Source organism: Magallana gigas, chromosome 4 (genome assembly GCF_963853765.1).
Source record: "Magallana gigas chromosome 4, xbMagGiga1.1, whole genome shotgun sequence".
NCBI classification, from domain to species: domain Eukaryota; kingdom Metazoa; phylum Mollusca; class Bivalvia; order Ostreida; family Ostreidae; genus Magallana; species Magallana gigas.
The window spans coordinates 50,843,777-50,870,996 of NC_088856.1; the positions used below are offsets into that span (position 1 = coordinate 50,843,777).

Here is a 27,220-nt window from a genome sequence, read left to right on the forward strand (position 1 = left end):
ATTTTAATTCAAGGGTCATGACAATCAAACTGTTCAATTTTATTCAAATTTGAATTATACATTTTCTTTTTAGATACCGTTAAGTGCTACAAATTTTCGTCTTAAAAGAGTACTCACAAGCACTAGTTTTACATTATATCGCATGAAAAATTATCTTAAGCTACCAGTTAGAATTTATTTCAGTATCTTTAACTAACAAGAAGGTATTCTGTTTAATTAGCAGCACAAATATTTGTAATATCTTGAAAAATAACTTAATGGCATAGAAAATTATAACAATGACTATTTCGTTTTACACTCTACTGAAAGGAGGTTCCAATGGTAGGTTTGGGGCAATGTGGGCAAAAATTGTGAGGTCGGATTTTTTTTCAAATTTTACGTATTGTAAGATTTTATTCTAAAGAAAAAAATATAAAAATTTCAGAAAAATTGAATGATAGGAAAAATTTTGCCTATCTGTTTTGTACTACCTTAATTACATGAAGATGGTGCTTTTTATGTGAAGATGGTGCTTTTTATATGATTGTGCTTTTTATATGAAATTGGTGCTTTTTAATATGAAGATGGTGCTTTATCATATGAAGATGGTGCTTTATTTTATGAAGATGGTGCTTTTTATATGAAGATGGTGCTCTTCATATAAAAAGTATCATCTTCATATAAGAAAGCACCATTTTCATATGATAAAGCATCATCTTCATATTAAAAAGCACCAATTTCATATAAAAAGCACAATCATAGCCCCAACATAATATAATAAAGCACCATCTTCACATAATATAACCACATTATAATATAATAAAGCATCATCTTCACATGAAATAGCCACATAGGCAGTTATGGCGTTCCATAACATTTTGTATACTACAGCTATATGTGGTGCTTGTTATCCATATATACAGGTAAATTGCAGTTATAATTGTTCAATAACTTATTAGACTATCTCCGGTTGACGGAATTGTCGAACGTTCACATCACTTAAAAACTGAATACTGCAACAAAAAAAGAATAGTGAAGAAACATTGAAAATACAAAGTCAACATAACAAAAAACATTGATGTACATAAACGAAAAAATATATATATATCTGTAAATATTTGGTCATATGAATAAGTAACGTCATTTGCCGTTTAGTGTTCTTCTTAGTAAAGGAAAAGACACACGTTAAAAAAAAATGAAATCTTTGAAGAACTTACTTATGATTCTTGGACAGATGTGAGCAAATAAGATGGCAAGTCGTATAGTGTCATTTTAAATTATAAGGTGAAAGGCACAAGAGACTAAGCGTGATATAAAGATGGGGTATATCTAAGAACTGTGCATACGTCATCTTGACGTCACGTTTTGATCGTTACCGTGCTCCGTGGTGACAAAACATACTGTTTTTAAAATCAAAACACAAAAATACTTTTTTGTCAAATGGAATGAAACTACGCAAATAAAATAAATTTTGGTGTATAGATTAATCTGTCAGTTATGAGTTTTACGAAAAATGTATCATTGAAAGACGCATTGTCTTCCTATTTTTTCATTTACCATCGTACATATTTTCTGTAAACGATTTAACATCATAACGTAAATTGTGTTATATTTTGGTGTATTAAAAGATTTCTAAACTTGCAATAGATAAGTTGAGAAATCTTCGATTTTAAATGTTTAATGTAACAATTTTTTGTGACAAATATAAGAATATAACAGGCAAAAACAATTGCAGCTAGATATGAACAGAAAGATGGATAGACGCGCAGACATAGAAAGACTGAAAAAGAAGCATGGACAATGGTGAGAGCTATTTGAATCAAAGTACTGAAGTACTGACGGGAGTAGATTTTGTCGATTGCTACATGTATTTATTTTAAAATCAACGATATGTTATTTTGCATGGCAAGTAAATTCCTATAAGTATTTAAATTACGCACATTTTTATAATATGAATCTTACAGGAATTTCGGGAAAATCCAATATCAATCATGTTGTGTAATACTCAAAGAATTATTCCATCAAACTAGGTATTAGTAATCGAAATAGTTATGAAAAATTGTATGGATCCAAGCAAAATTGAACTCTACTCTCGTTCAACCAGACTGTCAGCTGTATCCGTCAATCTCCGACAAGCAAGAGAGACTCTATGCTTGTCGGAGATTTATGGAGACAGCCGAGCGTCTGGTTGAACGAGACTATATTGAACTCTGCAAAAAAATATCTAAATTGTTCGTACCATTTAAAATCTGACTATTTACAAGGTATCTATAAACGAGTTTCCTTGAAGAACAATGCTTAAGAACTCATTACATCGAATTTATTGATTAGAACTAAATGTTGTCAGCAGTGTTGATTTGTGCTTAGGTCCACACACTGTTTCACTTTCGGTTTGCCTGAGTAACTGCATAGGAGAGTTGATGAAAATCAACTCCCAAAAATGAGAAAAACACGCCTAGAACAAACTCTTGATCCTATGTAAAATATTTAAAGTTTAGTATAACGGTATTGTGATATGATAATGAATAACATATTTACTTTCAAGTTCAACAAAGTGGCATTAGATCAGAATACAGTTTTTAAAGTGCTAGATTAACAACCGTATTACAATATACTAAATATTTGAGCGCAACAAACTTTTTTATATCTTGTTCAAACACATCAATCCACCAAGTTAGAGATAAGGGGGAAAATAAAGATTTATTTGAATGAACTTTTTGAATCCCGATAATCCGTTCCCTATTTGGCAAACGTTATCTGTAACGAAAACACTAATCTGTATTTGATCTCAACTGAAGATCTGAAGTGTATACGCGTGCAATCTGTCGTGAACCCATTGCGCAAAATAATGTAACCTTTAATAATTTGCTCCCTGCGTCTGCTCACAGTGGGCCATTTAAAGGGGGCATCCTATATGCACCGAGTTTAAAACTTATCAATAGTCGAGTATTATAAAGCCTTTATCCTCGTACATTAGAATATTTAAATGAACAGTTTTTTGGGGGGAGTCTTTTCTTTCCTTGGATTGTGTGCCTTAATCTCTGACCAGCTTACTATTAACGATAACAGTGTTAAGGATTAAGAGTCGTTCTGCCAACCCGTATGATGTTTATTCACACCGACGGCAAGATAAATACGACACAGTGGAACCCGGTGTTTTCTAGAGTACACAGAAAAAGACTTTAATTGAAAACTATAGAAAGTCTGGAGCTTTGGGTTTTTGTCAGTGGTATTACACCCCGGATTCACCGTCCGTCTACCGGTTTGCTGCTTATCGCGCAATCAATACACATTCGTCTAGAAATCAATGCTTAGCTTGTTGTTTTAAAAGGCTAAAATCAAACCCCCCTCCGATAAAAGTGTGTCAGCGGGCACCTGTTGGATACAGATACCCCGGGGAACGGTAATGGAAAACAGGAAAGTTGATGTGGGCACGGAGAGGTACGTTTCTGTCACTAGGAATATCTCTCTCTATCCCCAACTTCTCTCTCTGTCGCTTCTGCTCTTATACGATCGACTAATTCTCTCTCATCGATCTCTTTTTAAAGTTTTCCACTTTAAAGTTATTGAAAACTAAATAACATTTGTCAATAAACGTTGCTCGCTTCCTAATTCACCGGCAGTATTGGCGTGTAATTGACTGGACCTCACGGAGGCACAGCTACAAATGAAACGGTAGGGATGACTTTTCTATACCGCTACCTGTAGTGTAATCAAAACACAACAACCTGTTTCATTTTCGGTAATTGAAGGACATAAATATTTAATTTCATCCCGTATATAGAGAAAGTATGTCATTCGGTCAAAATTGACCGCTGTTAGTTATAAGTACTTATCTCTCAATTGCTGTTTCTCGTGGACCAGATATGAATTAGTTGACTTCGTATTCTGAGTGTTTACTAATAGTTAATCTGTGTCAAGGATTAGCACATACCTGTTCACAGATCAGTACAAACGATTAATATTTGACTTGACTGTGTTAGTTATGCTATGAACAATTTAAAAAACGGTAAGTGAAATTCTAAACTAAATAAAAGAATAGACTAATTTTGATACTAGGCCTCGGTATGGCTGTACAAAATATTCTATTCTTTATGCACTTAAAATAGAATGTTTCTATATTTTTAACTTTACATTCTTATTTATCTAAACTCTTATATGAATTTGTATTAGATAACGGGAATCCAAATATGGTGTAATATTTATCAAATACAAATTATAGAACATTAAAACAGAGGAAATTAGAGGAAATTAGGTGCGAGGCGTTAATGATTTTAAATTGTTGGAAGTTTTTACAATTTTCTAGAATGCGTTACTTAGTTTGAAAAATGCTAATGTAGCTTTTAATCCTTTTGCTCTAATAAAATAAATTAAAGTTAAAAGTCTGATATTCGTCAAAGGAATGGTAGTTTAACTCTTTTCGTTTCTTTCTAAAGAAAATCTTAACCGTTGTTGGTATCACACGTTCGAATCCTTGACTTAACAAATACTGTACATTCTTGACAAGCAATGCCTGAATGTTTACATACAACTTCAGAATTGGCAAGGTAAACTTTTTACTATCTGGCAAAACGGCCATTGGAGGAGCTATTATCGGGAACAACACAACGCTTTTCACTTGCAATACAGATTGCGGGTCGCTATGTATTGGAGTATGTTCAAGTGTCATATGTTCTACAATGAGACCCATACCGAGAATAGGTCTTCATTGTGCCTGAATATTTAAATCCTCTCGACAAATACAGACCGGGTAACTCAAATTACCTGTAATAGATTTTTTTTTCAAACATTTAATCATCAATGATCGTTTAAATCATGGAATCTCCAATTGCTGTGAATCCTTTCAATTTGCCACCTTTATCAGTTTGATATACTTCGTTAAATAATTTGTCATTGCTTGAGACCCAATGTGGAAATTAACTTAAAGGGAAAGATAATCATGTGTGGTTTATCACTTTTTTTGTGTGGTAAAAAGGGACAAAGTCTGTCAAAAACATTAAAGAAGGGCTTTAACGTGTTGAATAAGTATTTATTTTTTAAAAATCCACGCACAGATAATGCGTTTAAGGATGACTTGATTAGCTGTAACAAAACAAGGACTGTGAGTCGACGTACATTGCTCACTTTAGGGTTTCTTTTGATAGCTTGTTAAATTTCGTAATTTCAATGTATGTAACGATTTTCAACCCCATACAGACTTATTCAAGGACCCCCCCCCCCCCAAATGTAATAGGTTCATTACCCGTAACAAACCATAGTCTAAAATATCAAACAAGAAATTAAGTTACATTTTTGCATTTTTGAACATATATACGTACTAATGCATGTGTACAATTTTATTATAATAAAAGTTTTTATGCAGTCCTTTATAACCGTCGCGTTTTATTGATAATGTAATTGAAACAAACGATTCATACTTCTATAGGCCAGCGGGTATCTTTGAAAGCTCATTAGTAATTTCGCAAGTGTTACAGCGTGTTGCGGCGTAACAACTGCGGAATGTTTTGGGATGAAGTTGCAACACATGTAAAAGGGACATATATGTTATCGATATTGACAACTAAATCCAGGCTATCTGGTAAATGTCAATGAGTAGTAAATAACGGTCTTGTTTGTAAAATCATCAAAAATTCATGCAATTGCATTTAATTCCAGGACTGGCATTTATAATTACAATTTTCAGTTTATTTATGCTTTAAGTCAAATGGCTGATCAGATATCATTAGGCATTTAATGTTAATGTATTTTTTTCAAGATCTAATCAACTCTGCGATAAACAGATTTCTTTGGCTTTGTATAGAATAATATATGTGAAAAGGCTAAATGTACATTGTCAAGGTTAATTTCAGTGATATGTAGCACAGATGACTTATCGTCATTATGCAGTGAATTATTCATGTCTAGATCATTTAATTCAAGGTCGCAATCTCTAATGAAACTGGCAGCTTCCCTTCGTGTCAATTAAGCGCGTGTCGTCCTTTGTTTGGCAAACAGAACGTGTTTCTTATCAATTATTTAATCAGTTCTTTGTTGTTTACTAAGTCAATAATACAATAATTAGTTTGTGTTTTCAAAAATTCATTTCCGTTATTCTGCACCCCCCCCCCCCTTCATGATGAAGATAAAATTGAATACAGACTAATATTCCGTCCTAGTTAATTCCTATTTCGCCTACAAAAGGCAGATTTGATAACAAAAGTCTTTATGATTTTTCTCCTACCATTTCAGATGATATAGTGAGGCCATGGCATCGAGTGACGAAGAGATCGAGGAACTGATTGAGGATGTGTCTGTTGTCTCGGGAGATGATGATGCGTCGGTCGCAGAAGAAATCGATGTCGAAGGGGCGTTTGAAGGAGACGTAGAAAACAGTGACGATGAAAGCATTGTTGGGACGAAGAAGAAAAAGTTGATGCCCCATACACAGACTGTGGACAGAAGCATCGAGAGTGAAGAGGAAGATGTCATAGAAAATCAAAAGACATCCCGAAGGAACTCAAAGCGCAAAGGACCTGAAAAGATCGAGGATAACCGAAAAACGGAAGATGACCATGAGGTATTGTCAAAAAATATGGCGTGATTTCAAAATCTAAGTAAGACCTATTCTTGTGTTTCTAATATGAGTAATTTTTTTCTCGTGCTTGTCGTTGTTAATCATTTATTCTGATCGTGATTTGATATAAATGTGCAGTATCAAGCAACTTGATGATCTGCAGTACAGCTAGTGGTTCTTATGACGTGTTACGTATCACGGCATTGCCAGAAACAATGATATCAAGTCTTCTATCTAACAATCTTTGAAAAAATCAGAGGGCGTTCTTCTCTGTATAAACCATGAATTAGTTAATTAAACTTAATGTAATTAAAGTTCATGCTCTCACGTCCTTGAAGTGATCAAAATCACATAACAAAAACGCTTCGTCACAGAATTACAAGGCGGTTTCCATGAGCCGTATATATAATTGCTAATTGCTTAGGGAGACCATATTTAGACGGGAATTGATTCTTCCGGCCGCGGGGCAGAGCAATGATTTGCCTACCGTTATATTTACAGGATAAACAGAACGGTGAAGAGGGTCTTACTTTGCCAGATATCAACAAAGGTGTGGAGCCATCCCCTGGGTCCCAGGTCCGTATTATTATAGAACACTGCGAAACTCCAACAATAGACGATGAAGAGGACGTTTCTACCAAAGAGCTCAGAAAGGCGTCGGAACAACCTAAGCTGAAGTGGCACGAACGGTATGCGCTGCAAAAGCATAAAAAATGGCGATGGCCTAAAAAGAAGAGGGAATTAATGGAAGGAGAAGATGGGGAGGAGATACACAAAGAGAATGAAGATGAAAGAGTTGTGCGCGATGACGAAGCAAAGTTTAATGGAGAAGAGGAAACAAAGCATAAAGAAGAAGAGGAAGATGAAATTACGGAAATGACGGAAGAGGAGAAGGAGGTAGTAATGATTTATTTGATTTTGTGTATAAAAGTTATAAAACAATAATTTACATAATCTCATTGCAAAAATGTTTTAAATTTCTGAAAACATGTGAACAGTTAATGAAAGGACTATATATGATAAGGGCCTAAAATGGCCCCCAAAAATGAACATCATCATTTTACTATCATTCTTTGTTTTCTTAGTACATATATATATGTGATGTGTTTACATAATATTCATTTTGATTCAAGTGCCCACAATTTAGAAATATGACATTGTAAAGACAACCTTTTCCCGCCATTTTTGCATTTTTAGCGTAAAACAGCTTGTTTTCAAGCAGTTTTTCCTTCCGAAAAAATAGAGCGCATTCTTGAACAAATAAAATATTTTAATCAGAGATGTAACTAGCCAAGACTAATAAGTGAGAAAAAAATTTTCCTTGTTCAAGCATGCGCTCTATATTTCCCATTCGTAAATAGATAAGAAAAATGTCAATTTTTGACTGATTTTGATTGAATTATAGAAATGGCGTCACTTCTGACGTCATATACTGCCAGTGTGTGCAAATAAATCAAATAAATAGATGAAAAATATATTTTATATCAACTCTTCTAAAAAATTAGTAAACATTTTATTGTACCCGAAACACTTTAAAAATGGCGAATTATGGGGGCCAAATTTAACTCTTATCATATATAGTTCTTTCGCGTCAATCAAAAATATTCATTGAGAAACTTGTGGGAAAGATGGAACGTTGCGAATCAAGAGCTACAGGTTAGTAAAGATTAAGACTTGAGACTCATCGGTAAACGTTGCGAATCAAGAGCTACAGGTTAGTAAAGATTAAGACTTGAGACTCATCGGTAAACGTTGCGAATCAAGAGCTACAGGTTAGTAAAGATTAAGACTTGAGACTCATCGGTAAACATTGCGAATCAAGAGCTACAGGTTAGTAAAGATTAAGACTTGAGACTCATCGGTAAACGGTGCGAATCAAGAGCTACAGGTTAGTAAAGATTAAGACTTGAGACTCATCGGTAAACATTGCGAATCAAGAGCTACAGGTTAGTAAAGATTAAGACTTGAGACTCATCGGTAAACGGTGCGAATCAAGAGCTACAGGTTAGTAAAGATTAAGACTTGAGACTCATTGGTAAACGGTGCAATTTTGAGACTTAATTGAAGAATAAATACGGAGAAAAATAGAAAAGGGATACCGGTATAACAGTAATGGTTGTCTTGCAAGGTGTACTCGCGACGCTGATAGCATAACATGGTCTCAGTAGAAGGTTTAACACATTGAAGGCTGAAACATACAACTACCATGTTAGGTGCAATACGTCCCATCCTTCTGTACTATCGTAGGATTTTACGAAATATTATATTGCATAATATTAAGTAGTACAATAATTGGCTTGTTCTTGTTTAATTCTAGACCGAAGCATCTTCGCTAACCAAGGATTTCTGATCCGCACCGCTTCTCACAAACCCTTGGCTAGGGAAGATGAGACCGAACGTGTATACACACGTACACGATCTTCACACTTTTAAGTTTATACTAGTTTCCCAGGCTTTCATTTTGAATGCTTCTATTCTAGGACATGTATAACGCAGTAAGGAATGGAGAATACATACTATTGCAAGATCTACTGGACAAGAAAAACGCCGATATAAACATGCTTTGGGTTAGCATAATTTTTTTTAATCATATTTCAATTGTATATCTAATTTTTGGGAAGATAGCATGTGGACTTCTTATAAACTTTTTTTGATAAGTGTAAGTGATTCCATTTACTTTACCTCTAATTGAAAATATTTCTGTTAAAACAGTACAGGGAAAACTTGTTAATGGTGGCGATGCGTGCGCAGCAGATGGAGATGGTGGAATTTCTGATTGACAACGGAGTAGATTACAACTATGAAACTACTTTAATAGTAAGTACATTTCTTTAATAGTAAGTACATTTACAGTGACGATGCATCTCGGCCGGAATACATTCTAAAATTAAGATTACTACGTTATTGTACTTGGCAAGGTTTTATTTCCATTCTTGTGTTGCGCAGGAAGGAATGTGCATATATCATGCAGTCAACTGTACAAAAGGGCTGTAGTTGACAAACTTTAAAACCCTTTGTAATTAAGCTCTTGAACAAGGATTAATTGCAGATCAAGGATTCGTAAAATAATTATTAATTACTATATAAATCTACACTTTAACATTTTTACACATACAATAATACATGTAGTAAGAGAGATAAGTCTGAAATTATATTAAACCTCGCATTAAACTTATTTTTTTATTATCATGGAGTCTATGTGATTTATTTAGGCCAAATCCTTTTTTAAAAATATCTCCACAAATTATTATTAAAGACATAGCTTGACATAAATTTAAAATAGGTTTTCCAATTGAAGTTTTTGTTTTCGAATAAGTTGTTTTTTAATCAGAATTTATTTTAACAAATGTGTTCTTACAATTCATTTTCTTTGCATTTCTTTAGGATTTAAAAGACCGTGAGAAGACAGGAAAGAGACTGTTACAATACACACGAACTTGTCGGCAGATGGCTTACGATTTAGGATTACTTAATGTTGTAGAAATGATTGATGTAAAAAATAACCAAATTCATAAATACTATAAAATCACACCTAGATATCCACGCATGCGCCGCCCGCCCGCCCCAACTCCGCTATGTTTAATGTACAGTGACGAAGAAGAGGACGAGGAAGAGGAGTTACTGGCCGGAGGGGACAGTGATTTATTATCGAATCTTTCACACGTAGAGGAATCTAGCGAAATAAAGACAGACAATCCCGACACGAAAGGATCGGACAAGAGAGTAGAACTCACTTTAGATAGAGTTGCTGAGCTTGAGGTCACAGATGATGAGTGCGAGTTATTTTACCCACGAACTAATAGCTCCGAAATTAACAAAAACGAAAAAGTCGAAGAACGACCTGGCTTATTACGTCGGGGAACAAAGTCTTCAATGGGATTACAAGCACACAACGATCTGAAATACAAGCGTCGAGCACAGTCCAAAAGTGCAGATCTACGGGGAAGTGTTAATTCTGTGGGAAGTTACGCCTGGGAGAGTCGCAGATGGCACCACGATAAAGGTGCTTCCGGTGAAAGAGACTCTGAAGAGAGCATCCCTTTTGTGGCTCGAATATCCTCAACGTTTCCACCAAAGACTTCACCAAATCCTGCAAAGAAATTGACTTATTCTCGCCGAAGGCCCTTGTCTTCGCCGGCCTCGTTTTCGGCTGAGATACAGAAGATTTTGGGACAGAGTCGTTTGTTAAGAAAAGAGCCAACACTACCGTATATTAAACCTCCGGGTAAAAGTCCTAGGGCTCAATCAGCTAGTACAACCGTTACACCCTGGTGTCATAGTAACTCATCCGCGGTGTTGGAGCATTTATCAAACACAAAAATTAGCCGGAAAATTCAGAATCCAAGATTTACAGTGAACAGACAGATAAGTCTTCGAACCAATCGCTGAATGTTTTCTACTAGGATTTTAGAAATTAATTTTTTACTAAGAATGTTCAGAGTAGATGTGCCTCGTAGTTAAATGTAAAACACGTAACATGAAGCGAAACCCAAACATCGATAAAAAAATGCAAATATTTCACAAATCGAAGTTTAAAGAAAAGTGCCATCTTTTACATTCCTATTCCTAATAGGATTTTCTTTTTCGTTTTTACTTGTGAAGGAGGCCGTAGGAATTCAGTTATATGAACGTTTGTACGCATTAATTATCCGTTTTCTTTTTAACCCAACTGTTATGACAGGTGCCAAACTGTTTTGTGATAGATAAACATGACGAATGAAACAAAAAATCGTAATGATGTAAGTTATGTTATTATTTTGTTGTCTTTTGTAAAATTTAAATCATTCTGTTCAATAATAGTTTGTTGATCAATGATAATATGATAAATTCATTGGTATAAATAAAACATGTCTGAATGGCAATATTAATTATGCTATCTTCTAAATTAAAAATGTTCACATAAAGATAAAAAAGGCAAGAAATGATTGTGAAACACTTATACCCACTCCCTTGGACATACAATATAAGGTGCACAAGCCTTTATAATGGACAGTATACATTATAGGCAGTATACATGGAAATAAAAATGACAAATTGAACCTGAAACCTCTGCGAAGAAAATGAACGGAAATTGCAGATGATGGGGATTTTTCAAAGTCCAAGGGGCATAACTCTGTCAAAAAATGCTCGATCGTAACCAAAAACCTAATTTGACCTACATATTCTTATTGTCAATCTTTATGCTAGCAATATGCACCCCTTCGAAGAAATTTCACAAACATCGGCATACACTGAGTGCTTATTTTTTTAACACAGGAATTGTAACAGTAGGCACTATGGCTTGCCATTTTGGCACCTTTAGGTTCATTTCTTTGGAAATAATTTTCTTGTTTGATTTTTCTGTCATCTATCACTAAATTGTTCTGTTTGGAGCGCTTAAACCGGTCCCTCAATTCTAAAAAATAAAAAAAAATCTCTTTATAAATTGAATGGGTCCGTTACAATAGAATTTACATTACTTGTATTTTTATAACTGAAACATAGAGGTGTTGTAATACATGTACTATAATTGACTAAAGTCAATGAAACTTGTCTTCATGATTTGAATAGTAGTTAATCCGAATGTACATAATTAAATACTTTCTCTATATAAAATACATCTAAATTCTCAGTTCACGAAATAAAAATCCTTTTGAAGTATTTTACTGTGTCGCATTACAATTAATGTTTTCAGTTATTTAATAAGTTTATAGCTCAAACTTTGATTATTTGATATCACCACAGTCAAGTTTGATAATTTAAAACAATAGGTGATTTTTAATTATAAAAACAATGTTTACACACTGTCAGGTAAAATGTTCAAAGAAAGTCGGATAACTCCAAAATATTGATCTTGAAGACAATATGAAAATAATGGTTGAGGTAAACAAGGTAAACCAACTAATGGTTATTTTTCTTATTTTCCAACTACTTCAACTCAATTAGTCTCACAAAATGATAAAATAATTGGTCTTATTATATCATTTTGAATTACGGTTTTATTTTATTTTATGATTGACAAAGAACTATATATGATATTCGTCAAAATTGGCCCCCATAATTCGCTATTTTTAAAGTGATTCAGGTACATTAATTTGTTGTGTTATTTTATAAAAGAGTTGACATAAAATATGTTTTTCACCTATTTATTCGATTTATATGCACTCACTGGCAGTATATACGTAAGAAGTGACGCTATTTTTATAATTCAATCAAAATAAGTCAAAAATTTACAATTTTCTTATCTTTTTTCGAATGGGAAGTATAGAGCGACTCTTTGAACAAGGACGAACTTTTTGTTACTTATAAGTACTGGAGAGATACATCTTTGGTGAAAATATTTTGTTTGTTCAAGCAGTCGCTCAATGTTTCCTTGAAGAAAAACTGCTTCAAAACAAGCCGTTTTATGCTAAAAATGCGAAAATGGCGGGAAAATGTTAATTTTGTGATGTCATATTTTTAAATTGTAGGCACTAAAAACAAAATGAAAATTATGAAAAAACTTAAAATGTATATTTGTACAAATAAAACAAAGAATTACAGTAATATGACAACGTTCATTTAAGGGGGCCATTTTAGGCTCAAACCTTATAAAGTCCTTTGTTGTGTTTTCTATTGATTTATCGTATTCGTTTATTAACTTATTTTTCATTTTATAAACTTCATGTAGAGGATATCACGAGCAAGGGCGGGAATTTACATTTTACACATGAATATGATTTAATGCTTAATATGTTAAAACATATTTTTTGTTTATTTTTGTATATTCTGTGTCCAATGTTTTTCTTAATTGCTTTCCTAACACATTCTTTAAAACTGAAATATAAAACCATTTACATGGCTGGATATTTAGAGGAGCGGGCAGGGGATTAAAAATTCTGAACTGAAATTAATTGTATGTATATGCATGTGGCCTTTATTCTTTCTGTTGCAGTTGACTGAGAACAATTTTATTACTAATCAGTAAGTTGGTATTTAGTGCTTCGTATCTCTAAATTTTGTTTTTTAGGTTAATTTTCACTTTAATTTTATCAATGTTCTCAATAAGAATTTCAGATGAAAAAATAATTGGTTCAACTTTCCCCTTTCATTTATTAATATAGACATACACTGTACATTTGTAGAACACAACCTGTTCATTGTTTACAGATTTAGGCATAAGGTTTACTACAAATATGTCGTGGTATAAAAATGTATAAAATATGTATAAAAAATGTGTTAAATATAAAATGTAAAAAAAACCCGCTCATGTATGCATATCTATTTGCATTATTTAAACCAAAGATGTCAGATATTAGGTATCTGTCCAACTTTTAACTCGTTCTACACTTTCCGCCATGATGTTTATTAGTCTATCCGCGTTTCTGTGCACTCCGTTCTGGAAAGTTCTTGCCATCAAAAATAAAATGACATCAAACTAATCCATTTTTTAATTTAGTATAACCATAGATTACCGATCCATTACTATTTGTATCTGCCCGCAATAAATGGTGAACCCGTCCTACACTTTTCGCCGATGACGTTGATTAGTCAACCCGCGTTCCTGGTAACCCAGTTCTGTAAAATTCTATCGAATTCTCCAACCAGAGGTCGTGCTTCGCAAGCAAATAAGTATTAAAATTAAATTAGTTTTGATACTTATTTGCTTGCTAAGCACGACCTCTGGTTGGAGAATTCGATAGAATTTTACAGAACGGGGTTACCAGGAACGCGGGTTGACTAATTAACGTCATCGGCGAAAAGTGTAGGACGGGTTCACCATTTATTGCGGGCAGATACAAATAGTATTGGATCGGTAATCTATGGTTATCAAAAGTAAAATTGTGCATTCAAAAAACGAATTGGCACATTTTAAAAATTCATCATTTGTCAAATCCTAACATAATATATGTGTACTCTAAATAAGTTCAGGGTAATTTGTTTTACTCTTTGCGTAATCATTCAATATCATATCATTGCAAGCGTATATTTTGATGCAAACTACCCCTGACTTGGATCCGCCAAAGCGTGTCCACAACGTTACTCTCATTTTTGCTATATCGGGCTTGTTTATCGAAAATGAAAGTAGGTTTTTAATAAAAATCACAATAATAACTTATTAGATGAAATTCAATTATAGCTAACGTACATCATCTCACAAGTTTTGGATAACCAAAGATGTAAGCATTTACTCTGGTGCAGGTTTTTTGTAGTTTATTTGCAAATTTATAAGTATAGATGTTGAGTTTCACTTCCCGTAGTGACCCCCTTTATGAAACTAATTCTTTACATGTCTATGTTGTTTTTATATAAAAATAGCAAATACGTTATATACCTGGTTTCGTTTTTCATTTAAAGATTCACTTTAGTTCACTGGGAATTTTAAAAAGTAAGTTGAATATTATTTTTTCAATACGTATATATACTTTTATTCACGTAAAGTACATGTAAGTAATTGTGTCGATCGCTGTACCAAAAACGAGTATATACTTTGGTGATCATAAAGTTAATGCAAACTAATTCACGAACATGTGATGTAACTCTCAAAAAAAAGTTTTAAATTATGGTTAAAATATGGGTAAAGGGGCATGTGTTCGTCCGTCAGCTTCACTGCCACCTTTTACAGTCTAAGAACTCAACAAATGCAACAAAAGTTGGCTGTATTGCATAAATAATTATTTCGTTTCCACAGATCGTTGAAAAGGAAAGTAATTGGCTAGGTTGTCCGCGAATTTAACCGGAAGGTCAATAGGCAAAGTAATGTAACTCGTGAAAACTTTAAAAAGTCAGTCAATAGAATTAGTTCATAGCAATAGAGTTGTAAGTATGAGTACAGGGAAGTGTTCTTTATGAACATACCACCTTGAATCATGAATCAAAGCAAAGGATTTAATGTTGATTACATTATGATATAGGTATAAGCCTAGTTATTATCATGTCATCAGTTGTACACAAACCAATTAATGATTTTGATTTTCTAGTCGGAATAATGATGTACCTATATGATGTGTTGTTTTAAGTTATCATAAAATGACCGTGAAGTAAGCTAAACGGAGAACTGGCCTGGTATGAGAAAAATACTTTGAAAATGAGCCTCGTTTACGATTTTAAACTTACTATTATAATATTTGACAATCCAGTTGTGAATAAAACCACCCCCTCTCTCTTCACACTCGCCAGGGTCTGATTGGTATCAATAAGAGGTCATCATCACATGACCTCTACATTTGCATACACTCTAAATATTCCCCAACCAATCATAGACATTTTTATATCTGTTTTATGAGAGGTGTAACTCTTCTTCTTTTTCTTTTATTCATTTTTTACAATCAAGGATATAATAACATGTTGCGTATGTAAAAATACCATATGAGTGCTTCAACACAAAATTCCATATGTAGAAAAAGATTTACAATATCTCAGAATTACAGGATAGTATCAACAGATTTGGATGCTGAATCTGGACCATAAATTTCAAATTCTTGCGGAGGTTAAGGGTTTAGGAGCAGGTAACAGTTTTTGGAGCAGGTGAACTTTAATGACCATCTCCAAGTTATAACTGGTCTTATCTTCACTAAACTTGCATGGATGGGGTATCTTTTGATGCATATACAAGTGACAGGCTTTAATTCTGGATTCAAGCCATAGATTTTAGATGCTAGATGAGGTGAAGGTTTTTTTTAGCAGGTTAAAATTTTTGGAGCAGATGCCCTTTGATGGTGAGATATCAGTTTTTACTGATCCTGGATCATCATAGATGTTGTATCTTGTGATACTGATGCACTAGGCTTTGATGGTAAATGCGAGCCAAAGGTTTCAGATTCAGGAGGTTGAGGTTTTTGAAGGGGGTTAAAATTTTTGGAGCAGGTGATGGCCATATCTATTTTTTGTATCTTTACCAAACTCGGAAGGATGGGGCATCTTGTGATACTGTTGCACTTCTTGGGCTTGGATACTGAATCTGAACCATAAGGATGCTGGATGAGGTAAAAGTTTTTGGAGGAGGTGCCCGTCCATGGTCATATCTTATTTATAATTGATTGCTATGTACCAAACTTGGATGTATGATGCATTTTCTAAGAATGATGTACTTGACAGGCTTATATGCTAGGTTAGAGCCAAAGATTTCAGATACTGAAGGATATTATGATTTGTTAAGCAGGTCTGGTCAGCAGATGTTAAGATAAATAATTATTCTTACTTATTCAGACTTGCAAGGTTGATTAATCTAGCTATGTAAATGAATCATGGAGCTAGCTTCAGAATTAACATAATTTATGAATTAACGGTTAATATAACTAGTGATGTGTAAATACAGGTAAATATATAGCTTCAGATACTGAACTTGATTTTCATTATCTTGATGCTGGGGCAATAGTTAATGCAGGTTTGAATAGTGCTTGCGAAAAATGCTGTCCTGATCAAAGTTTCATGGTTCATGTCATTTTGGATTTGAAACATAATGCTAGTTTCATACAGAAAACCTGATCTCTATTTTCAAGGATGCTAAGTTAACCTTGCCCTACAATATACCTTATTCAAACTTGTTTAATAGATGTGATTGTTGATATATGATATACAATGTAATACAAATTCCTTTGATTATAAATCATATGATATTATATAAATAGTGCCTGTTTGGGAGGGTAACAGTTGAAATTGACACCCTGAGAAAACCATTGACAATGGTTTTCGAGGGGTGTCAATTTCAACTGTTATCCTCCCAAACAGGCACTATTTATTTTGTTATACTGAATGTCTTAATTTTTAAGAAAATTTTACTGCTTTTATATAGGAATAATGTGAATTCTACAGCGAACCGTACGCGCATAATTTTCGCGCATGTAACATTTTTTAATGTTACCCGTTCATAAGTGCGTTGCTAACGCTGAGGGTAATAGAAAATATTATTAACTGCGTCTTAACCAATCAGATTTCAGTATTTAACATGAAAGTATAACAAAATATTTTATCATATGATATTGAACCATATAAAATGATATTGTATGGCATCATAGCATATATTTATTTTATAATATCTTATATAATACAATATTGTACGATAATATATCCTTACATATGATACAATATCATAATACAAATGATGTGATCCCCCACATATGCTACAACTTAATAATACATAATACAATATTTTATCATTATACATGAAACAACACTATATCATAACATGCAAAACATAATCATCTAATTAATAAAATATTATATTATATACATGCACAAATTTATTTCATATTGCATGATACAATACCGTATTATATAATACAATATAAATATTATGATATAAAATATCATATCATGTCTAATCAAATGATGCAATATTTTGTTTTATCATGATATTCAATATTTTATTCTAGCATATAATATAATATCGTATGACACTATATCACAATGTATATTGTATCATTGATATAATATTGTATTGTGTATTAGTGTATTTATAAATATTGTATCTTGAAATATAGTTCCTGTATGAAATTTACATATAATATGATACAATATTGTAATTGTTAGTCATACCAAATTATACAATGTATAATTTTTTTTATTATGATCATTAACTATTTTATCCCCAAAAAACTAATTGAATTCTACTGGTATATCTTCTAAACCTGGTGTTTTATTATATTAATTTTTTTGTTCATTACATATCTCTTCTCCTTCTATGCTCGGAAATTGATCACATGTAATTTTTTTTCACATTTTCAGATAAACTCGTGATATTACTATTTTGTTTGTTGTTTGCAATTTAAGAACTACTGATATCTTTACTACAATAGAGTTTTTCATTAAAACTTATTTATTATCATTATTTTTAGTTCATAAATAGTACTCTGTCTTATATGCTTTTTTCCAAACCCAAAAAGAACTTCGTTTTTCCCTTCGTTTATCCATTTTACACTAGATCAAATTGAGCGTCTTTTGCTCTTCTATCGTATAATTCGCTTTGAAATTGCATATTTGAATATGTGGAAATGCTGATATTTTGTATAAGCCATTATTTTTTTTTTATAATCTGGTTTTTTTTCTAGTAGAGATGTATTAAGTTTCCAATAGCCCGTTCCTCTTTAACTTCAAATTGTAAAACTGTATGATCTGACATTCTTGTCATGTTTGTATATAAACCGCAGATTTGACATACTATGATATTTTAAGCTTGTGACTATCAATACTTGCATAGTCAAATGAAATCAATTCTACTCTTTCGTGTGTCAATATCATCGCACCATTTAAACCCATTCATATCATTATGCTTATTCTTCAATAAATCAACAACAATTAAATACAAGCTGATAAAACAAGACTATTAACAGTCTCGATTGAAGTCATCTTTTCGTAAGTTTTATGGTCGATAGAATGATCTTGTAAGCAAATACAATCTCCCACCGGTTCGCATTGTAACCGACGTTTTGATATTTATTGTAAGGCCATAATTAATCACCTAATTGTCTACGGTTTTTCGTTTTCCCGGTTACGACAAAAAGCACACGGCGGGAGTGACCGGTCAGCAGAGGATGCTCACTTTTCCATGGCACTTGATCCTACCTCATATTTTTGGTGGTCCGTGTTTGCTCTGCTTTTGTCTTGTATTTTTTCCTTTGGAGTTTTGATTTTGACCAGTGTTCGTTATCATCACATGTCATTGATAAGTAATTCACGTCCATCATTTGATCTATGTATGTCTGATCCTTATTATTTTTAACCTTTCCGAATTAAAATGGTAGTCTTCTGCTGAAGGAAGTTTCTGAGAACCAGTGTATAGATTTACCGGGTTTTTCAGAGTTATATAGAAATTCATTTCGTTCAACATGCTGCGTTTCTTTTTATTAAAGATAGGTAAACTTTCGCTATGCCAATTATAAAGTTTAGATCGTTTGTTTTGTATTTAGACCTCTTACGTTAGCAGCTGATCCATCATAGTTATTCATATACACAAATATTTACCGTAATTATCACATTCATGAAGAAAAGGTTGCTCATATCACTATTTGTATCTAAAGTAATAATCTTGTTGACATAATATATTGTTGATAAGGAATGAAGTTAATATTTACCATCGCGTTTCTTGGGATCGCGCACCTGACTTTTTGGTGAAGACTTCCTATTACCGGAACAACTGCGTTTCCTTGGGTTCTTTGGCTCTTTTAGCATGTGCGAGATATTTGACCAAGGATTTGTATTGTCTTCTGGTGCAGTTCTCGGAGTGGACTGAGAGTGACTGTGGTGCAACGCATGCGTGAAGCGATATTGTATATGATATGACCAAGTTTGTTGGCCTAGACCATGCACTTGAAAGTGTGTAAATGGTAGCCATTCTGTCTAGGCCAAAGGCCCAAAAATCATCCTATGTTGATTTTTGTGATTTTAAAGGGCTTCAGCAAAAGATGGAACTCGATTTGCTTTTGCCTCGATGGTTTAAGTCATTAGGGCTACCTGGTTTTCTGTAAAAATGGTGAAATTAGTGATGGGTTCCCCAATATTTTTAAAATATATCCAGGGCTGATTTAGCTGATTAAATCGCCGTTGTTCTTGGGACTTATGACTAACGCCGAAGACGTTGATGTCACACAGATAAAAGTTAGTCCTGTTGTAAACCCAATGACATTAAGTTCCTCTCGAGAGAAAAAATCGTACATGTGACCTTCTGATTTTCACACCTTGCATCTTTTTTGGCTTGGGCAGTCTTTTGACAAATGATTATCTTTCCAGCAATTTGTCCAATGTGGGGTGCGCTTTGCAGACGGCTATCCAAAATGATAGATGAAACAGCGATGACCAGCACATGTAGCTGTGCGAGGTAGAAACGTGCCCTCTGCAAAAGATTTGGCGAAGATAAACCGATCGCCGTTTAGAATACCTGTCATTTTTTTTGTATTTTAACTCACTTGTAAAGAAAACGTTGAAGTCTTTAAGAATTTTAATCACTTCATTTTCATCAACAGATCGAGGTTCACCCTTGACAGTTACTTAGAGAACTTTTCAGATTGACTTGAGGATCCAGAAGAATAGGGATTGGTATCATTCACTCTCAAATTTGTGTTTCCAATGTCGATCCCTTGACCTGCTTTCTGTTGTATCTACATGGATTCTCTAGAGATCTTTTTGAACACATTTTACATCATTTTTGATGTTGCTAAATGCAATTGACAAATCGTAATATGAAGTGTGGCTATATATTGGATTTCCTTATCCTTCCGATGGACTGGTTTTAACGGTGAACTAATCAAGGATATCTTAAAATCGTTAGGAGGACATCAAGCGTATCGATACTAGGTAGCCAGGTTGAGGTTTCAAAGTTAGTAAACACTGTCATCAGATAAAGATCCTTTGACTCGAAGAACAAGACAAACAGATTATGAATTCACTTTTGTAAATCACAAATCAGATCACAAACTATTCACAAATATATTTACTATCACAATACACACATATATAGAAAGAAAATTTGGCAAATTGTATAAATTCCCTTGGAAATTGTAAAAAAACCCACATATATGTAAACAAAAACACTTTTGTATCGCCCCCGTGTCACATGATCATCCATGTAACTCTTCAATACTAAGTATGGAGGTTACGTAGAAAACGAGCATGAAATAATTTGTCAGTGTCCTTCTGAAGAATTCCAATAGATTTTCTAAAGCCCTCCCCTTGTGGTCATAAGTAAAGATGGTGTGAAGATAACCTCCTATCAGTACCCTATCAATACCTGTCAGACCCTGACTAGTGTAAGAAGAAGGGGTGGTTTTAATCAGACGATTGCCAATCCGTTTTCGACTCGAAGCTTAAACGGAAAACGTCCTAACCCTAGCCCTAACCCTGCTCTTATTGTTACACTTTTTTCTGAGCAAATCCTTTGATGAATGGAGCCTTTAAAGAAGAGATGATGCCTCCTTTTTAAAAAAAAAAATGAAGGGAATTCAGTGTTAAATGCAAAAACAAAAGTTTGAAATTAATTCTGCATTTTGGTACAATAAAACTCCCTTGAAATTATGTTTCTCCTTCTATAAAATCAAACAAGATACAACAAACTCTCTTTGTTATCCTTCCTTTTTGGCATCTAATCAAAATTCACAAAAGTTAAAATGCATGTAGTAGTAGTAGTTTAAGGTCTCCGGTTTATCAATATCAGTTTATGACCTCGTTATGTAATTTGCTTTCAGTTTTAGTTTTAATTTTGAACAAGGAAGAAATTCATAGAAACCTGATATTTTTTTCATCATCGCAACGCGTGTTCAGAAAGTGGAAAAGAAATGAACTGATATTTTCTAAATATTCAACATAAAATGAATCCTCCTCAAAAAAGAAATTAGTATGGGGATAAAATGTTTGAACCCGGTGCGTCGAGTGATACAACTTACAATAGATTATCTTACTAAAATAGGTATTTTTGCAATTAAGTTAAGGATTTATTTGTAGACAATTATTTGACACGTTTTTTTATGAAACATGAGTAAGCTGGCTTACTCATTCGTATAGGAAATTCATTGCCGGATTTGAAATACGAACTTAAGGTTGCAAAAGACAGTTTCGGATAAAGTACCCGTCAATATTTTTGTAAAATTGAGAGTTGCTGTACTTGAAGGCTTATGAGTGTTGCTAAAATTCATTGAATTTATGTGTTTCTGGTGCAAAATAATTATGTTCTTATTTAGAGGAGTTAATGTAAAATATATTTTTCACCCATTCATTTGTTTTATTTGCACTCATTGGCATTATATGACGCCATGAGTGACGCCATTCCAATAATTTAATCAGAATCAGTCAAAAATTGATATTTTTCTTATCTTTTTATAAATGGGAAATAAAGAGCGCATGCTTGAACAAAGTAAATTTTTTTGTCACTTATTAGACTTGACTAGATACATCTCTGATTAAAATATTGTTTGTTCAGGCGTGCGCTTTATGTTTTCTGAAAAAACAATAAAAATGGCGGGAAAAGGTTGTCTTTACGATGTCATATTTCTAAATTGTGGGCAGTTGAATCTAAATGAACATTAAGTAAAAACATCACATGTATATCTGTACAAACAAAGCAAAGAATTACAGTAATTTGATGATGATGATCATTTCAGGGTCCATTTTAGGCCCATATCATGTATAGATCTTTGCAAATATATACTTCTGCAAATTTTTTGTTCCTTACACTATGATAAAAGCCTGTGTACATAGCTGTAAAAAAAGTCATACAGGAAGACGTAAAAATAAAATTTCAATGGTAAAAATGTAGTATAGAGTGCTGAAAACAATAAGCAGGCACGTAGCATCAGGGGGGGCCAGGGGGGCCTGCCCCCCCCCCCCCCCCCCACTTTTTCTTGCAGCAACAATTTTTTTAAAATTTACATATAAAAATTGAATTATTATGGAGTTGCCCCCCCCCCCACTTTTTCGGGTGTATGGAAAAAATTGATATGAAAATAAGGAACTTAGGAGTGAAATTGAAAGTTATATACCATAAGACCAGGAAAGCTGAACTTGTGTGAAAGCATCCCCAGGTAGTGTAGATTCAAAGTTGTGAAAATCATAACCCCGGGGGAAGGGTGGGGCCACAATGGGGGGTCGAAGTTTAACATATAATATTTAGAGTAAATCTTTAAAAATCCTCTTCTCAGAAACTAATCAGCCAGGAAAGCGGACACTTCTGTGGAAGCATCATCAGGTAGTGTAGATACGAAGTTGTGAAAATCATGACCCCTTGGGATAGGATGGGGCCACAATGGGGGGTCGAAGTTTAACATATGAATATATAGAGTAAATCTTTAAAAATCTTCTTCTCAGAAACTAATCGGTCAGGAAAGCTGAATCTTATGTGAAAGCATCCTCAGGTAGTGTAGATTCAAAGTTGTGAAAATCACGACCCCCAGGGGGTAGGGTGGGGCCACAATGGGGGGTCGAACTTTTACATAGGAATATACGGAGTAAATCTTTTAAAATCTTCTTCTCATGAACCATAAGATCCGGAAAGCAGAAATTTGTGTGGAAGCATCCTCAGGTAGTGTAGATTCAAAGTTGTGAAAATCATAACCCCCGGGGGTAGGATGGGGCCACGCTGGGGGGGGGGGGTTGAAGTTTAACATAAAAATATATTGAGTAAATCTTTAAAAATCATCTTCTCAGAAACTAATCAGCCAGGAAAGCTAAACCTTGTTTGTAAACATCCTCAGGTAGTGTAGATTCAAAGTTGTGAAAATCATGATCCCCAGGGGTAGGGTGGGGCCACTATGGGGGGTCAAAGTTTAACAAAGGAATACATGTATATAGAGTAAATCTTTAAAAATATTCTTCTCAGAAACTAATCAGCCAGATGATTCTTTATAAATGTGAAGATTTTGGCCCAAGGACAATTCTTTGGCTTCACAAGAAGGTTCAGAATTTGATGTAGGTTTATATCCCATATATAAACTATTGTTAAGGATCTTTTTGAGAACTGCAATACTCAACATATGATATGACTATAAAATCATTCTGTTAGAAAAGGGACTAATGATTATAAACATAAGAATATCCAAGGGAAAAATGGCTTTTATTTATACAGGATCTATATGTATTATTGTACATTGTCCAGATAGTTTGTATTATGACTCCATTAAGCTGATTTTATCATACCTATTGTTCCTCAGGTGAGCGATGTGGCCAATGGGCCTCTTGTTTCGTTTTGTTTTGTTTTTTCATATATGTTTGTTGTTTGATGAATTAAGATGGATCGATGGTCTTGACCATTTTAAGACTGTATTGATCTTCTTTAAAGATAGATAGATAGATAGATAGATAGATAGATAGATAGATAGATAGATAGATAGATAGATAAATAGATAGATAGATATACTCGGATTTAAAATGTATAAAATATATGAATATTTTCTTTTCTAAAAATAGTTTATAGCTAAACAAATCATATCTTAAAATTTCAGGCAGTTCTGATTGTTATTTCGTTGATCATCCATCCTCCTTAGATCTATATAAGTGATGATTAATTATTGTAGAGTTAATTTAGTCTTTATTTCCATAAGCAAGTAAATATTAAAACCATTTGTTATCGGGATCCAGACAAATATGGCATTGGGCGCACGGTGGGTTTGACTGGTCGGCAGATAATGCTTGCTCCTCCATGGCACCTGATCCTACCTGATTTTTTTAGGGGTTCGTGTTTGCTCTGCTCCTGTTTTGTATTTTTCCTCTTGACTTTGATTTTGACTAGTGTTCGTTATCACCACATGTCATTTACAAGCAATATATATAGCCTGAAACCATTTGTCTTGTAAACAATTAAAGCTTGGGTCTTGTTATTGTTTACCTAGTATGTGTTTGCTTTCTTTTGCTTATGATATTATTTATGAACCCGTTGGTTCAGTTTATCTTGGTTGCCACGAGTTATCTGTTTACTTTACATATATTTACATATTAGATAAAGAAGACTCGAATTTTTTTTACATAATAAGGATTTCTTACCACTGTATGTCGGATATACTTTGATTTTAATGACTTTAACAATTACATTTTGGTCAATTAATGCACAAATGCACAAATATTTTTTGAAATGATCTCAAATAGTGTCTAGGTCATGTCTAACTGATACTTGGAATGTTACGTTTGGACATCTATTTATATTTAAATTTTTAAATTAAATATTTCCAGAATTTGAAAAATGGCAACCATAAAAAAGAAGTTTGTAATCTTAGGAGATGGTCTTTGTGGCAAAACCTGTCTTCTTATCGTCTTTATTAAAGACCAGTTCCCAGAAAGCTGTTTACAGCCACCTTCACTTGAAACTTATGAGACCGTCATTGAAGTCGATGGGAAGCAGGTAAGGTATTCTGGAGAAAAAAAAATTGATACACAGTTTTGACAGACATAAACAACAATGACGCTCATTATAAGCATGTTTCAAAGAAAAATTACAAAGCGTCAATTAAATTTCAGACATCGAATATCTGAAATTATAACTTTAGGAATTTTCACTTTGTATCTCAGTAATGTAGCTGAAGTCCCTAATCAACACAACATGGCAATCGATACCCAAGACGAAGTTTTGAAACGTGCTTATCAGGCAATTTTGTATGTCTCTGTATTGTATATTATTTCAAATTAAATAATGAAGTTTTGTCGCAGAATTTAAACTTAAAAGGTTTAACACTGTGCCGGATAATTATGCAAGTGCCAAGGTGGCATTTAGCACCCGCTTAAGATGCAGGAATTATATCTCCTGTAGGAGAAAAATATTTCCTACAGGAATTTGATTCAGGCATATAAGAAATTAGAATTTCCTATCGGATTTAAAAATCCTATTGGAGTTTGTTCATATTCAGAATTTATAAATTCCTGTAGGGGTTCTTTTATTCCGGTGGGAGATTCCAATCATCCTACGATGAAATTGTACTTTCTTTGGATAAAATCACTTTCCTGTTGGAGTTTATTTTTCAAATGTATATATCTCACCTTACATGTGAGATACATCAATGACATAAGTGGTTTAAACTATCAAAGCAAAGGTCTAACATATTCCATATATGTATGTTCGATACATGCACCTCAGGAAGGTGAATAAATAACACATTGACACTGGCATAGTTATCTGGCATAGTGTTGTATAATCACATCAACACATACGATATTGTTTATCTTTTAAAACGAACAGTGAAGATGTAAATTTAATGATTTTTAAATAATGTTGAATTTTGGATTGCAGATTGAGTTGACATTACAGGATACCCCGGGACAGGAAGACTACGACAGACTCCGCCCAAACTTCTACCCCGACACAGACGTCATACTTTTATGCTTCTCCATAGAAAGCCACAGCACTTTAGAAAATGTTCAAGAAAAATGGGCACCAGAAGTCAAACACTTCTGTCCCAAGACTCCCATTGTTCTGGTAGGCATCAAGAAAGACACAAGAAACGACCCCTATGAAATGAAACGGAAACTGGTCACATCGCAAGAGGGTCAGTTGATGGCCGAACAAATCCACGCTTTTGCTTACATCGAGTGCTCGGCTAAAACGAAGGAGGGAGTGGGGGAGGTTTTTGAAACAGCCACTAGGGCGGCTCTTCAAGTCAAAAAAGGAAAGGGAGAAAAAAAGTGTTTATTGGTTTAAGAGTACATGTGTTTGGAGATTGTTGAACTTTTGTATATTGTTAATTTCTAACTTTTTTATGTTGGAAAGTAAAATTAATGAGGTAGGATATTATGAAAAATAAACGAATCTTTGATCTATTTGTATATCAGAATACTTGCATAGTCAATTCACTTATTGTTTCTTTGTAAATTTTGAGATTAAAAAAATGAGAAGCTGTTAGCTTATTTTCTTATGTCGAATTCGGCAAAAATTGGTGTGACCCATTATTCTTTCAAAAGTCTTGCTGTATCATGATCTTTGCAAATTTGAATCAAATTATTGTACTGTAGATCTAAGAACAAAATGTTTGGAGTCTGTACGGCAGAGATGAAAAATTATGATTTGTAAAGGTGAAAAATTTAGTCAAAGTTAAGAAAACAAAGTATGCTCTCTCCTCCTTTTTCTTTACTCTCATTTAGAAATAAATGTGATCAGGGTTTATCTTCAATTAGGAACTTGTATGTCTATAAACAAAGGTTAAAAATGACAAGCTTAGGAACCAAATTTTTGATGCAAACAGATGGATTGACGTCGAACATAAGGGGAATTAGCTCATTCATTTATTTGAACCTTTAACTGAGGAGAGCTTAAAAAACATT

The 27,220-nt window shown here is 33.6% G+C and overlaps 2 protein-coding genes across 6 annotated transcripts; both read left to right on the forward strand.

Moving 5' to 3' along the window:
* Window positions 1-2,897: 2,897 nt before the first annotated feature.
* LOC105342778 (titin) lies at window positions 2,898-11,401 on the forward strand. 3 transcript variants are annotated; one of them, XM_034448932.2, is made up of 6 exons: window positions 2,898-3,420; window positions 6,208-6,535; window positions 7,034-7,429; window positions 9,013-9,099; window positions 9,245-9,349; window positions 9,917-11,401. In XM_034448932.2, exons 2-6 carry the CDS (start codon window positions 6,224-6,226, stop codon window positions 10,919-10,921), a joined length of 1,905 nt encoding a protein of 634 aa, XP_034304823.2. In that variant the 5' UTR covers window positions 2,898-3,420; window positions 6,208-6,223; the 3' UTR covers window positions 10,922-11,401. The 3 variants fall into 3 exon arrangements, with proteins under 3 accessions (XP_034304823.2, XP_019928711.3, XP_034304825.2); XM_020073152.3 differs by lacking the exon at window positions 2,898-3,420 and adding an exon at window positions 3,504-3,654; XM_034448934.2 differs by lacking the exon at window positions 2,898-3,420 and adding an exon at window positions 3,832-3,988.
* A 3,180-nt stretch (window positions 11,402-14,581) lies between these two features.
* On the forward strand, window positions 14,582-26,771 carry LOC117682080 (ras-like GTP-binding protein Rho1). Of its 3 annotated transcripts, none has more exons than XM_066080978.1 (3): window positions 14,582-14,670; window positions 25,142-25,310; window positions 26,193-26,771. In XM_066080978.1, exons 2-3 carry the CDS (start codon window positions 25,152-25,154, stop codon window positions 26,598-26,600), a joined length of 567 nt encoding a protein of 188 aa, XP_065937050.1. In that variant the 5' UTR covers window positions 14,582-14,670; window positions 25,142-25,151; the 3' UTR covers window positions 26,601-26,771. The 3 variants fall into 3 exon arrangements, with proteins under 3 accessions (XP_065937050.1, XP_034304821.2, XP_034304822.2); XM_034448930.2 differs by having other exon boundaries at window positions 14,624-14,692; XM_034448931.2 differs by lacking the exon at window positions 14,582-14,670 and adding an exon at window positions 14,802-14,879 and having other exon boundaries at window positions 26,193-26,770.
* Window positions 26,772-27,220: the final 449 nt, after the last annotated feature.

Coding starts and splice junctions, on each gene's coding strand:
- LOC117682080 (XM_066080978.1), top strand. CDS start 25,152: ATGGCAACCATAAAAAAGAAGTTTGTAATCTTAGGAGATGGTCTTTGT. Junction 25,311..26,192: donor TTGAAGTCGATGGGAAGCAG/GTAAGGTATTCT, acceptor TTTGGATTGCAG/ATTGAGTTGACATTACAGGA.
- LOC105342778 (XM_034448932.2), top strand. CDS start 6,224: ATGGCATCGAGTGACGAAGAGATCGAGGAACTGATTGAGGATGTGTCT. Junction 6,536..7,033: donor AAACGGAAGATGACCATGAG/GTATTGTCAAAA, acceptor TTATATTTACAG/GATAAACAGAACGGTGAAGA. Junction 9,350..9,916: donor ACTATGAAACTACTTTAATA/GTAAGTACATTT, acceptor GCATTTCTTTAG/GATTTAAAAGACCGTGAGAA.